The sequence below is a fragment of the Myotis myotis genome, unplaced genomic scaffold (assembly GCF_014108235.1).
Source record: "Myotis myotis isolate mMyoMyo1 unplaced genomic scaffold, mMyoMyo1.p scaffold_m19_p_3, whole genome shotgun sequence".
In the NCBI taxonomy this organism is placed as follows: Eukaryota; Metazoa; Chordata; class Mammalia; order Chiroptera; family Vespertilionidae; genus Myotis; species Myotis myotis.
In genome coordinates this window covers 79,527,426-79,542,357 of record NW_023416335.1, presented here as the reverse complement: position 1 = coordinate 79,542,357, position 14,932 = coordinate 79,527,426, and the positions used below count along the sequence as shown (strand labels likewise).

The window sequence follows — 14,932 nt, the reverse complement described above, 5'->3', positions numbered from 1 at the left end:
CTAATTTGGAATATCAAACAAGACCTTATAAAAGACTTGGGAATAATAAGAGGAAAATAATTACAGTGAGTAATCTGAAATGATAGAATCTAATTTACAACCATTACCAACATCAACACCAAGTGATCAATGACATTGATCACTTGGAAATTATTGATTCACTGTGTTATGCAGATCATCTAAGTTTTGAAACATTGACATTTGTTAATATCACTACCAAACTCATTTTTAAGGGTCTTTAAGTACTGGATAGCTGTCAAGCTCAGGTTTTCCAAAATTCTAATTATAGCTTGAAAGTTCAAATTTTATTGTTGAAACAAAGACTGTCAATTGCTTTACTTTCTTCATCTTTGGGAAGCCTGCCAAATACCCAATTCTAAATAACCATAGTTTGTTTGCCCATCATTCCTTCAAGTGAAAATGGTGCTCCATGAAAAAGCAATTAATTCAGCTTGCAATTTAATCACACTGGTACTTTTCCTTGAGACCATCATCGTCATACTTCTTTTTGAAGCAAAAGTGTTCTATAAGTACTTCCCATTTTGTCACACAGAATATTAAAAGGACATATACTCAATGGTCAAAATTTAATAAGAGTGACAATTGTGACTGCTTCTTCAAGGTCATTCTTGAGGACATTGTTTTTCTGCAAGTGCAAAGAATACAGTGGTGCCCCTGTCTTGGTTTATGCTAAGGTACCAGGATTTGCACCCACCATTTTTTTTTTCACATCATCAGAGCAATTGTCAACATAATGAAAAAGGCAAATAACATCTTGGTATTATTATGAAAATAGTTCTTTTATTTGTGGATCTTCTGAAAGATTCTAGCGGACCCCCAGAGGTTCAATGACCATATTCTGAGAACCACATCTTTAACCCTATACCTTCTAAGAATCATCTCAAGCCCATCTGGAATCCTTACATCCAGACCCGGTAGATCAACAGCCGGTCTCTCTCTGGTCTACCAAAACCCACAATCTGAATGTCCTTTTCTGTCTCTTCCCTAAATGTTTGGTGCCTAAAAGATAAGGTCCTTCAAAATAAAAAGAAACCATGTGTATTTGCAGGACCATGATCATTCTAGACTGGGCGTGAACATCATTAAGCCAATATTTGTAAAGAGGTGTCAGTTGGGATGGTCCATCCTGAGCTCTCTTAGAGCCCATAAACTGTGGCCTGGGTTGTTCTCACTCCTCTACATGCCCTTCACATGAGCTGGCTGTGCATGATGTTGCTGACTCGGAGGTGGTTCCTGGGGGAGAGATAGGCTGCCAGGAGCACTATTCTTGTATCCCAGAGCCTCATATGCTTTTTTCTGACCAGGAAATCCATATGTTAATATCTTTATATATGTAATTATGGTCACCACTCCTACAATGATCTTTATCTTGCCCAGAGCAGTGCTCAGTTGGGGATGAGAAGTGCAGTGATAATATTGTAGGGTAAAGACCTATGGGAGCCCTGGGCATGCTGGTAAGTGGAGTGGTCCTTCCAAGCTGTGTTCTTTTGTTTTAGTGGGAAAAATATAAAAATAATAAATATTCATGTGCCCCACCAACCAGAATTGACAAATGTTAATGTTTTGTCATATTTATTGTAGATCTATTTAAATAAAAGAAATAAAACACTACAAGCAAGATTTAGGCCCCTTAAGCCTAAATCCTTTAGATATTCATTTCACACTTATTTTGAAGAATGGCAGTGAGGAAAGGGTGTTTTCCCTCTCCTTTTCCCAGCAGTTCAGCTCCCTCCAAACTCACCAGCCCCACTCAGCAAACAAAATCTAATACAACTAATAGATAGAGCTCCAAAGGCAGTTTAGCAGTTGATCTCCCCACCCCATCTCAGGTTCCCCACCCCAACATGCCAACCTCATGCAGGACTCTTTTTGAGAGGAGTTTGGAAACTGTAATTTTCTGGTCTAATGACATTCATGGGGATTTTGATGGTCCTTACGAACTGGTTGTCCCTGCACTGCCCAGCCCTGTTCTTTGCTCCTTGTCGTGCTAGAGTTACATAAGCAGTGCCCACACAGATGACTTGGTCAAACAAATTGGCAGTTCTGTGTGTCCCCAGTCAGGAGTAAGAGACAGCACAAACAACCCAGTGTTGCTCTTCTTTTCCCCTACTTCTTCACGGCCACCGTAAGTCAGACTGCCTGACAATTTTTTTTAGCTGCATCTGAAACTAATGCCTCCAGCCCAGGAATTTCCGTTACATCACTCAGCTCATGGCAAGAGCAATGGGCTTCTCTGATTAGTGAAGTTGAAGAGCAGAAATAAATCACAGCAGCTTTGTATTCTAGAACATGGGTCTGGGTGAGTGAATGCTGGAGAGCGGCCAAAACACAACCCCAGTGACTCAATTCCTAATAATTTTAAATGGACTTAAGTCTGGAGACTTATGTTGAATAAATAACTCCACTTAATAAGCGTTAAAGAGAGGGGTGAGGTGGTAGGGTTAGGGAAAGAAAGGCCTGGGAAAATGCCTGCTTCTGATAATCTTTTGCACTCAGTTTCCCTCTCCGTAAGATGGGCCTACTTATAATCTGCTCTCAGATGGCTGTCACTGTGAGCAGTATATTTTAAAAAGTGCTTTGGAAAATACCTTACAACAAATCAATTGTCACAGGCACAGGAGTTGGGCTTTATACCATACAAGGAGAAAATGATAGACCTAGTCTCCTAGATCAGTCAAGCATCCAACCAGAAAAGCAGGAATTATTGTGGCTCTTCTCAGAAAACTGGAGGGTGCTCTTACAAGCCAACTGGAATAAAAGCTATTGTGTGGAACTTTCTATCATTTGAGAATCAGGTAGAGCAGGACTTAAGAGTCCCATATGGGTACCTGAATATCTAAGTAGTTACATGTAGAATGTGATTTTGACTAACTTTCATATACAGACATAGCCCGGGGATTGCCCCTCAGACCTCCAGTGCAACGGATGATTGAAAGCTTTTGGCAGATTAGCAGAATTAATCACAACCAGCTTAAGTGGTAGCTGAAAGGCAGTTGCTGAATAATATTGAGATGCTATCCCTACCCCCTTACCCATCACCTCCAATAGTCCAGCCTTTTCTCTGATGATTTAATGACATTCATTAGAATCAATCGTCATCCCTCAACAGCGACTTTCCTAGAATTGATAGGAAGAAGATTTGGCAAACCAGACAAAATCCTAATATGATAAGAGACTAATATCCAACACTTAGCATAGAAAGCAATTTGATACTTTCATCAATTTAATGGTTTGTTGTATTTAAAGAACACAAGCAAAGATTTGACAATTATTTGGATTATTTAAGCCACGTGGCTTCAGATACCAAAATGGACTAGACCACATCACATCTCTAGATATTTGGTGCCCAGAGGTTTCTGAGGATCTCTTGAGTTGGCTCTAAAAAGATGCTGCTGCACTGAGACTGGAAGGCGAGGAGGGCTTAACCTCAGGAGGTAAGGTGACTTGTGTATGGCTGACGCTAATTCTGCATCCTCCAGGCACTCCTGGAGTCATTAGGCTAGCTGGGGTGGGTGAGATGCTGAAATCTATTGGTCATGTTTGATTTGGAGGCATATTCAGCACAAACTCTCTGTGGGGACATTTGTTGATTTGTAGATACAGAGTCTCTTGGCTATGGTGTGTAACCATGACCTTTAGTGCTTGGCTCAGTGAATCACTCCATTCAGCAAGTGCTTTTATTGAATCCTTATTATGTATCAGCCAGTGTAGCAGGTGGTAGGGATAGAGATGAAGGACACAGGCAGTCCTTGATTTCATGGGTCAGTGTAGGAGACAGGTAAGTGGAAAAACAATTACCCTCAGTTTAGTAAGTGCTAAGGAAGCACACAGGAGGTGCACTCTGCCCTGTCTGGCTGTTGGCTGAAGGAGGGGGTGAAGTGATTCTTCAGCAGTCTTAAAGGATAAGAATAAAGGGGCGAAGAAGAGAAAGGGTCGGGTAAGGAGAGGGTGAGAGGCAATAAAATGTTATTCCAGGCAGAAGGACCAGGATGAAGAAGTGAGACACAAGTAGATCTTTCTTGCTGAAGTGCCAGGTATGCCTGTGGGTGGGGAAGTTGTGGGGGAGGCAGGGGCCAGAGCAAGAAGGGTCTGGATGCCATGGACAGCACTGTGGACTTTATCTTAAAGGCACTGGGAAGCTATGAGGGTATTAATCAGAGGACTGACAAGATCAGATGTTTAGAAAAGGTCTTTTTGGCAGCAGTGTGGAGGATGGAATGGAGACTCCAGGGAGGGCCGATAGGAGATTTTTGCTAGAGCCCAGGAAAGAAGCAATAAAAATTTAAATAAGGCGGTAGGCCTTATTCTGTATCAGACAGATCATGAATTTAATGTCAGTTCCTTCTAATATTAACTGCGTGACCTATGGCAAGTTACCTTACCTCTCCAAGTTTCACTCTCCCATATATAAGATGGTTCAATGAGTACTTATCTGGGAAGGTTGTGAAGATTAATTGTAAATGCTTGGTACAGTGCCTGGGAAGCAGTAATCACTAAAAAACGACATCTTTATTCTTATTCTTGTTCTTATGCAGCCATTCTGATGTGGATAGTCTCTGGAAAAACAGGCACTGAAACAAGGACCTGGGGGCAGGGCATCCCAGGAAGCACAGTGAGGAAAGTGAGACAGGGAGGGAGGAAACCAATGAAGAGGGTGTTCCTGAGTGGGTCACTGCTGTGGTATGTGGGGCTCAAATTCACTTGAAACCCTCAAGAGATAGAAATTGTCCCTGCAAGTGATGGAAAATGGGAATATCTATCCACCAACACCTGTCCTAATTGGCTGAGGGATGGCTCTGCAGGTCTTAAATCCCCAGTACAGACTGCTCTGTGCACAGGCCAAACAAGCTTCTGTGGCCCCAATTCTGGTGGGACCCCGAGTCCTCAGCAAGTCTCAAGCAGCATACACAGATGCTTGAGATGGAGGCTGTCATTGTATAACCAGAAGTGTCCATTGCAGTTGAGGTGAACTCAGAGATCAACCGTGGGGACATGGGCAGAGCGTCATATCTGCTATAGTGGAGTAAGGGACAATTAAACAGTATGTAGAAATAGACCTTGATGAGTGGAAGTAAGAAATATGGTGAAGTCTTTTGTGCTTTTGGTTTGGTCTACAAACTGCAGTCCCATTAATTGAGTTTAAAACAATTGCCAGAGGGGTTGTTTTGGGAGTAATGGTGGCAGAGAAGAAAGGATGATTTTGACTTGGACGTGCTGAGTCCATGATCTTGTCTAGTGTCTACTGAGTTGGCAAATGAAATTTCCCTAATTCTGTTTTAAATTATGCAGGCTTCACTTTGACATGTTGAAATTCCTTAAACAAGTTTTGTGGGGGCCAAACCTGTACTCTGTTAATGAGTAAAGATCCACCCAACCTCCCACCCCACCCCCACCCCTGCTACAAGAGCATGCTTAATCCGGTGCTTTCAGTGATGGCTTTTAGAACTGCCTGTTGTCTTTTCCTACATGCTGTTCACATTTTAGGTGACTTTAAACCTGTGGGTAAATTGCCTTGTAGATTTTTTTTTTTTCTGAAGAAAGAGAATAATAAATACCATCTTGAGTTACTGCATAGCTATTGAAAACTAAGCAGTATTTTCAAAACCCTTTTGAGTTGTTGCAAAGCACAGTGCCCCATTGAGTATTGTATTACTTTGCTTCTGTTTGCTTTCAAAAGTTACAGCATTCCAATTATCCTATTGTTACTGAATTCACTAAAGTTAATATGCTTGTTTACTAAAATGGAATTTTTAAATGATGAAAGCTTACATTTGCCAAGTGAAATAAGCCAGATATTTAGCTAATTCTACCATGGAACTCATCCTGATTTTATATATGTTTTATATTTTTTCTCCATGTGCATATATATTTGTATTTGGAGATATGCATCCTGTTTTTGCTCTATTTTACAATGAATTTTAATAGATGTTGAAACCACTTATATTTTAATTTTTTGAAGTGGTTTCTTTGGTGGATATTTTATTATAAGTATCATAGGACATCCAAGTCAATGGGGCCAGACATAAAAATATGAAATAGATAAAGTCTGGCTTTAGCTTTCTCTTTCAAGGTGACCTCCCACTTCCCCAAGGGCCTTCCCATGTCCCATTGCTCACAGTAAAGGTGCCCAAGGTTGTCAGTATCTCCAAAGAGGTATGTGTGGTTCCATCCTAATAGTGGAAGCCTGGTGGGTTTGCCTGAGATGCTTACTTTAGCCACACTTGTTCGTACAGTGTTGACTATACATGAGTGAAAGTGGAAGAAGTGAAGAGAACAAACCGGTGTCAGAGCAAGGCCAGACTTCCTGAATCTGTTTCATCTTGGTTTCTTCTTCCTTAGTGGGTGGGGCTGCACTGACAGTTCTGGTAAAGACTGGCTCTGAAGGAAGACAAGGAAAGAGGAAGAGAGAATCTAGTGGCTATAACTGTAGGTCAGACATTGTCCTGTTTTCTGCATATATATTATCTCAGTTTAATAAAGCAGTATTCTTTTTAAAAATGTACTTGATAATAAACATTTTTGGAGAAAAACAGAAAGCCTCTTTTATATAGCTCGTCTCTCTGAGGGTTCCTGCTGCTGACCGCTAGAGGAGAAGAGCCTCACGCACCCCCTCTTTTATTATTATGCTTTTAAAAATACATTTTAAGGACTGAAGAGTGTATTTGATATTTTTTAAGTCCCAAGAAAAAATAAGGTCTTTTAATGGCCATTTCTCTAAGGGAAAAATATGACAATGAAGTCACAGAGGTTTTGCTAATCTAATTTTTGGAATAATGAAATAGCGTACACAGTACAAAGTGAAATAATGACAATGACATTATTTTACTTTTGAAGGACTAAAGCAGGCACACACCTTCAGAGATTGGACACTTTTAGACTACAGTGTGGGATTATTCATTATTCTGCTCTGCAATTGATGGGACGGCCCAAGAATAAAGCTTTAGATGTTAGGTCAATGCTCAACCACTGAGCCACACCAGCTGGTCATCATGGTTCTAGAATTGTCTGATAACATGGCCACACCCAGTGTTTTATTTTGGAAGCTGAGGTCTGGGCATCTGAGCTTATCAGGCACAGGTTCAGCTCAGTTGCCTGTAGAAACCACCAAACTTTTCATAGGCCGTGGGTGGCGAAGCACTTGTGTGTGCCCCCCCTGCTGTTCAGCTTGGAGCCACCACTGGTTTTAATTATGACTTCAACAGGCAGCTTTGAGGGCTCCCCTGTTCATTACAGTGCCTCACACTCTACAATTAGTAATAAAGGAACACAGGCACTTCATAAATATAAAGGGCTAAACAATAATCAGGCAGTAAAGGCAATGCATTGGGACTTTTCCACCTAAGATTTTCTTTCAAGTTAAAAACAAAACAAAAAAACTTTTAATTATTTTTTATTGGTTTATTAGAGGGAGAGAGGAGGGGACAGGGGGAGAGAGAAACAAGATCAGCTGCCTCCTGCACGCCTCCTACCTGGGATCTAGCCCACAACCCAGGCATGTGCCCTAACCAGAAATCAAAGAGGCAATCTTTTGGTGCATGGGACAATGCCCAACCAACTGAGCCACACTGGCCAGGACCAAAACAAAAAACTTTAGTTGCTTCATTTTATTTTCTTGCCTTGAATAATTGGGTTTGAATTTAATTCTGGCCCCTTTTTACCTGTGTGACTTTTGGCATTTTACCTGTCCTCACTGTGTCTGTCTTGTCTTGTTTGTTTGTTTTTAATCTATGAAATGGAGAGCATGCTAGTTCCCGTCTCATGGGGATAGACTGAGGATTAAATGAGATATTTCATGCAGAGTGCTTTGTAAGGAGCTTCACTCATATGAAAGTTTGTTCAGTAAATGTTAGCTCTCATTATTATCATTTTAATCTCAAGTGAAATGAATGCATAGAGCATAAGGCATAGATCTTAAAAACTTTCCATTATGTACTCTTTCAAACACAAACACACAAATAGATTGATATGATTACCCCCACCCCCACACACATGTACCCATGCTAGCCTTGACAGCGGTCAATATTTTATCAATCTTATTTCATTTGGAAAATTTTAAAGCAAATTCTAAGCATCATGTCATTTCACCATAAATTTGAGTGTCTTTTCTATATTAACATCCATAATATGCTAAGAGCTCCTTGGGACTATATCTTCCTAATCTTGAACACCAGCTCCTAGAAGTTACTATGGTTAGTAAAAGCTCTACCAATGTTTGCTTAATTAGTGAATGAACAGTCCAAACAGTTTTCTTTGGCTTTATGGCAGATGTGCTATAAATATTTGTTGCGTGAATAAGTAAGGGCAGGAATTTTTTAGAGTTCCTAATGTTTATGGAGATGCACATGTTTTACAAAATCAACAAATATTTTTAATACTTTGATGAGGCTTTCCAATACTTGAATCCCACAGGTTTAATATTGCTGTGAATACTAACAATGCCCAAATAATCAGCCCATTCGAGGTTTAAATTTTTTTTTATTTTATTTTTTTAAATTTTTTTTTCTTGAGATTTAATTTTGGCACTCAAATCATTTGTGAGTATCTGACTATCGGCATCTTCACTAAAAGCAATTAGCAGATTCTTCAAACACATGACAAATCCTTTATTACTGTGCTTATAAGTGACACGGTTTACAGAAAACCAAATGTAATTAAATAACATTGAACTTGAAATCTACCACAGACTCAAGATATACAAGTTATACTTGGCAAGGCAAAACTTCTCAAAGACTAGATTGTTTTAGGTAAAAGATAAATTTCCATTAAGGAATTCCAACATGTTTTGTTTTTTGTCTTACAGACATTTCCTTTGGCAATAACTTCCACTTTAGCTTTTATTATATAAAAATATAACAAAATTTCATTATATACAAACATTACATTACACAATGTACAGGTTAAAAACACTAAGAAAATGTCAAGCTGCAAGTGAAATTAAAGTCAATAGCATGATAAGAAAAATTAAATACAGCACACATTTCATAAAAATTACATTAACTACATTTTTTTTGTTGTTTGCAAATACCAAACAGTACTACTGTGATTGGAAATAGCTCCCAACAACTTCATTTTAAGGCACATCTTGCATATTTATATATACAACACTGAAACCGGTCAATAACTTAGGGGCTTCTCAGAGTGACCTGTATATGTGTGAAGACATGCAGCATGGGGTTACACATTTTCATTGGCTTCCTTCTTTGGGGACAGGTACCTGCCAGGTGGGGACTGATAGAGGGGTACCCCGATCTCCTGCAAGTCTGGGAGCCTCGCTGGACGAGGAGGGGAGAGCAGAGTGACTGTCCTGTCATAGTCTCTGTGCAGCACTTTCTCATAGACGCTCTGCAGCCCCACTGTCTTGGGCAGCTGGGCCTGGTAGTAATTGTCTCTGCGCAGGGGATCCCGAGGCAGCGACGTGCTCTTACAGAAGGTTGACATCTGGGCTGGTGGGTGTGTGGAGGGCTGGGTGTTGGGCCCTCCACATGATGGGCTCCAGCAGCGGTCAGAGTGGCCCAGGATCTTGCACTCAGCCGTGCAGGCCCACAGTCCTAACATAAAAGACAGAAGGAGAGAACATGATTATTACTGAGATTGGTATGCCTCCATCTTCAGTATGTCAGACAGGGTTAGGGTGGCTGAAAAGGAAAACCTGTATGAAGATGAATGCCAGTGACTAAAAATTTGGAAGGAACATTGCTGCAAAGCCACCTAACTCCAAGTTGGCTCAGCTTCTTTTGCTGGAAGCAAAAGCCCCCTTCCCCCCCCCAAAAAGCCGGTTGGCTCGCTAGCATCACCCCTGCCTCTGCCTACCAGTGCGGGGCTGTGCTTAATTCAAATGGTGAAGCTGCCTCAACCTTGCTTTTTAAAGTTCATTGTATGGGACCTGTCGGAGTCTGGAACTCCAGGACTGAGAAAAGTGGGGAAGAGGGAGTGGCCTGGGCAACAGAGATTGAGAGGTGGCAACAGGGGAGGGAGAGGAGGAATGCTGAACTTGGAAGGAAAGAGGCGTCCTCACCACTCTGCATATGGTTGATGAGGTCCTTTTTCAGAGCGTCCCCACTGATGTCGGAATCACTGTCATTGAAATCACTGTCCCCTTTGCCGCTGTCTTTGCCGCTGAACTTCTCCGCTTCTCGGCCAGAGATGGTGTTGAAAGAATGTCCTTTCCAGACCGCCACGGGGGGCGCCGGCTCCGTTCCGAAGCCAGAGGCGCCGCGGTAGGGCTGCAGCAGGGGATGGGAGAATCGGGGGTGAGGGTTGGGCAAGAAACAACAAAACAAAAAACATGTGCGACAGGTTAGGCATCTATCTGGCACGCCCACCCAGACCCCTCCAGTCTCTTCCCCCAGGCTGTCCGCGGAGCGCGGAGCGGGGCGCCCAGCCGAAGAAGGCCTCACCTCGGCGTGCGCGCCGCGGAGCCGCTGCTGCCCCTCGAAGTGACAGGAGCTTTCCCCGGTGACGCTGCCGCCCTCCGAGCCCGGCACTTCGGCTGCCGCGACTGCGGGCGGGGGCGCGTCGGCCGCGGGGCTGCCAAAGGGCGCTTTGCCGCTGCCAGGGAAGGTGAGCACGTCGAACATGTTGGGTCTGGGCCCGGCTCCCCGGGCGGCCTCCTCCGGGGAGCCAGGAGCCGAGGCGCCGCCGCCCGCCGCCCCGGGCCGCTCTTCCCGGCAGGCCCCCCCTTTGCGCACCTCCTTCTTGCGGCGATTGCAGGTAGTAGCGATGGCGATGATGGCGGCCAGTAGCAGCGTGCAGCTCCCGGCCAGCACGATGATGACGATCAGTGGCGTATCCCATTGTAGCGCCGACCCGGACCCTGAGAGCCGCGAACCCGGCGGGCGAGAGCGCTCTGGGCTCCCCGCACTGGCGGGTGCTACCGGCCCCCGCCCGCCGCCTGCTGTCACCACGAAGCTGACTGTAGCAGTGGTAGAGAGCGGGGGACGGCCGCCGTCGGATATGACCAGCAGCGCCCGGAACACGCGGCCAGGCGGCTCCTGCGACAGATCGCTGGTGAGCACGATCTCCCCCGTGCGGCGGCCGATGGCGAAGGCTTCTCGCGGCTCCTGCTGCAGGAGGTCGAAAGCCAGCTCCCCATTAGCACCCTCGTCCGCGTCTCGAGCTTGCACACGCGCCACGGCCGTGTCCCTTGCAGTGCGCCCTGGGACTGCCACTTCCAGGGAGCCGTTGGCCGGAGCCGGATGCACCAGGACTGGCGCGTGGTCGTTCTGGTCCAGCACCCGCACTTGCACCAGGGCGCTGCTGGAGAGCTGAGGGACGCCACCGTCGCTCGCTTGGATGCGCACGTCGAGCTGGCGCAGCGTCTCGTAGTCGAAGCTGCGCAGCGCATAGATGGCCCCGGTAGCCGGGTCCACTGAGACGTAGGTGGACACGGAGCCCCCAGCGCGGCCTACCTCAGCCTCCAGCAGCCGGTAGGTGACCTGGCCGTTACGGCCCAGGTCCGGGTCCCGGGCAGCCACCGTGGCCAAGTAGGCGCCAGGCGGGTTGTTCTCGCGCACAGACACCTCGTAGACCCGCTGCGTGAAGAGCGGCGCGTTGTCGTTCTCGTCTCCCACGCGCACCGTGTAGGGCCTCACGGTGCGTAGCGGGGGCGCGCCGCGGTCCTCGGCCACCAGTGTCAGGTTGTACTCAGCGATTCGCTCACGGTCCAAGGATGCAGAGGTCACCACCAGGTAGCTGCCCGCGTAAGCTGGCTGTAGCCGGAAGTGCTCGTGCCCGTAGAGGGCGCAGCGCACCTGCCCGTTGGCGCCCGAGTCCCTGTCCGAGGTGCTGACCAGAGCCACCAGGCTCTCCCGCGCCGCTCCCTCTGGCACCAGCGAGATAGCAGTGGCCTCTGGTGTCCCCGGCCCGGTAGACGAGGTCGTGTCCGCCCCCTCGAGAGCAGCGGCGGCGGCGGCCGCGGCGGCGGCGGCGAAGGGCGAGGCGGCAGGCGCGCCCGGGGCGGCCAAGGGCGTGATGGTGATGTCCGGCGCGTTGTCATTGACGTCGCGGATGCGCACGATGACCTTGCAGGTGGCTGAGCGAGGCCCGGGGCCACGGTCCTGCGCCCTCACGTCCAGCTCGTAGGTGTCCTGGCGCTCGTAGTCCACGGGTCCCGCGAGGGTGAGGCGTCCCGAGCGCGGGTCGAGATGAAAGAGCCGGCGCGCCTCTGGCGAGGTGCGGGCGCCGAAGGAGAACACGACTTCGCCGTTGGGGCCCTCGTCGGGGTCGGCCGCGTCCAGGTCGAAGAGCAGCGAGCCCACGGGCGCGTCCTCTGCCAGCTCGACCTCGGCCACGGCGCCCTGGGGGAAGGCCGGGCTGTGGTCGTTGGCATCCAGCACACGCACACTGAGGGCGGCCGTAGCGGAGCGTGGCGGGCGGCCCCCGTCCTGGGCCACCAGCTCCAGGCTGTAGGCGGCCTGGCTCTCGCGGTCCAGCTCCTGCAGCAGGACCAGGTCGGCACACTGGGCGCCGTCTGCTCGAGTCTGCAGTTCCACGCGGAAGGGGCTGTGTGGCTCGGTCAGGCGCACGCTCTGCAGTCCGTTGGCGCCCACGTCCTCGTCCACCGGCACCTCCAGGGGGATGCGCGTGCCCACGGCCGCGCCCTCGGACACCTCCACGGGGATCTGGGCCCGTGGGAAGTGCGGCGCGTGGTCGTTGACGTCCCTCACCTCCACCTCCACGTGCACCAGCCGAAACTGCTCCTGCGAGAAGCTGACCACGTCGAAGGCCAGCACGCACTGTGGAGCCTGGCCGCACAGCCGCTCGCGGTCCAGGCCCGCGTCCCCGACGGTCAGCTGCCCATCACCCTCACGCACACGTAGCAGCGAGCTGTTGAACTGCTTCATCAGGCGGAAGCTTGTGTCTCCGGACACTTTCATATGTAGGTCCTCAGCCAAGGTCCCGATGACCGTGCCAGGAGCGTCCTCCTCGAAGGTGCTGTATCGCACTGTCTTGCTCTGGGCCACTGAGAGCACCCAGCAGAGGCTAAAGAGCTGCAAAGGTAAAAGGCAGGGTCTACCCCTGCGCCTTACTGGACTCATGCCGACAGCCCCAAGTTCTATTCCAAAATGCTGAAGAAAAGATTCCTCTCTGGTTTGCAGGTCCGGACCTAAGTCTTGGGCTCCTCGGAGCACGCTTTTGCCAGCTCCGTGCGGGAGGAGTCTGGCGGCCGCAGCTTCGCGGCTCCGGCGGGCTCTGAGGACGTGCGGCGGACCCGCCCTCACTCTGCACACCTCCCTCCCCCTTCCTAGCTGCTGCTGCTGCTGCGCCGCCGCGCGCCGCCTCCGCTTTTATAGCCGCCGATATGCAAAGTGCCGGAGCCAGGCAGCCAATGGCGACCGCGTCCTCGCGCTGCTCCTACGTCAGCCTCTGACAATCCCTTTAATGTGGAAAGGCTTGGAGGGGAAAACAAGAAAGGAAAATTAGGAAATCTTTCCTTTGTTTCTTTAACTCCTTTTGCTTTTCCTTTTCTGCGTGTAGGGGAGTTAGCACAGGTTTTGTTCTTTGTGCCCTGCCGGTGCCGGCTGCTTGATCTAAGAACAAACACGCTGGGATTTCTTCGTGGTAGCGCAGGACTCCCCACCCACTCCCTGCTTTTGCACCTCGCAGGCTTCCAAGCGCTAGCAGCCCTCTCTCCACAGACTAGCTCTGCCCGACGAGGCTTGGCTCGCCTCCTCTCCCTGCTTCCCACGGCGCCCTGAATAGCCTCTCCATTAGGAGCCCAAAGGAGAAGGGAAAATTGATTTTATTCAAATGTGTATACGCAATTGTGTTTTGCTCGTGTGAGCCCCGGTGATCAGAGTTGCTTCTTGTCTTTCAGAAAAGAACCCCGCGATGTGTTAGTATGCATGTCACTGTCCAAATGGCTTTCTTAAATCCTGGGCGCTAGTAGGCAAGGAAAGAAGTTCCAAATAGGATTTAGCATAAGCTTGAGGAGATTTGGAAAGGTTTCAAAGATCAGTCTGTATCAAAGGCGTATGAAGCCCTCGTTAGCACTGGAAAGAGAATGGCGTGGCAGGCGATCCCTTTGGAGGCCCCAATGTCTGTATTATTTCACGGTGGCAAGCTAAGGGGAGAGAAAGTTGAACAGTTTCCACAGTGGAGTTGGGCTAACGTGAATATAATGAGCAAACGCCACATGTATCCATTATGTTCCTCTATTCATCCCCAATCACTGCCATAACTCTCTGGCTAAAGGGTGAAGGGCGCTGGATTCCACACAATACCAGGCTCCTATTAAAGTGCATTTAGAGAACTTTCCCTCCTGAGGCCTTGTTCCGCCTATTTAGAGGATTTTCTTTCGGTCCTAATAGGGCCGCTCTGGGAAGAAACATCCCCTTCCAGAAGAACAAAATCACAGCGTGATGCTGAAACCTGGCACGAACCTGGGGAACTTCACCATCTGCCTAGGAAAGTGTTGAGCTTCGGCATTGCCAAACTCTGGGCTGGTCAGGCATGGCTGCTCCCCACAGGTATCCTCCCCACCCCCAGTTTCCCCAAAGATCAGGAAGATGGGTCTCCAAGCAGGAGCAAGAGGAATTCTTACTCATTCTTGTTGAAGAGCTTTACTGAGCAGGCTATGAAAATATGCTAGGAAGAGGAAAGGTAACAGCAAAAGTCACACACTGGAAGAATTTTTTTTTTTTTTTTTTTAAAAAGGGCGTTGGACTTGATAAGCAAATTTCCTTCAGTAAATACTCTTTTGAATCCTGATTGTAGTCCTGTTCTCAGAATCCTATCTTTCAAACCTGAGGGAGTGTGTCCTGTTATTTGCTTTGTTTTGTTTTTCCCAGAAAAGATACAGGAGTCTCCTCAGAGTAGGAGACCAAGCAGGGAGCTGGGTGGACAGTGGGGGTTGTGGAGGACAAAGGAGGTGCTTGGAGTTGTCTGGGAGCAAAAAATGCAGCCCCAACCA

General features: G+C 47.7%; 1 protein-coding gene across 2 annotated transcripts; it reads right to left on the bottom strand.

Annotated features, from left to right (window-relative positions):
• Window positions 1–8,609: 8,609 nt before the first annotated feature.
• PCDH8 (protocadherin 8) lies at window positions 8,610–13,315 on the bottom strand. 2 transcript variants are annotated; one of them, XM_036300877.1, is made up of 3 exons: window positions 10,710–13,315; window positions 10,037–10,244; window positions 8,610–9,569 (listed from the first exon to the last, which is right to left on the bottom strand). In XM_036300877.1, exons 1-3 carry the CDS (start codon window positions 13,056–13,058, stop codon window positions 9,196–9,198), a joined length of 2,931 nt encoding a protein of 976 aa, XP_036156770.1. In that variant the 5' UTR covers window positions 13,059–13,315; the 3' UTR covers window positions 8,610–9,195. The 2 variants fall into 2 exon arrangements, with proteins under 2 accessions (XP_036156770.1, XP_036156769.1); XM_036300876.1 differs by having other exon boundaries at window positions 10,419–13,314.
• Between the last annotated feature and the right edge of the window lie 1,617 nt (window positions 13,316–14,932).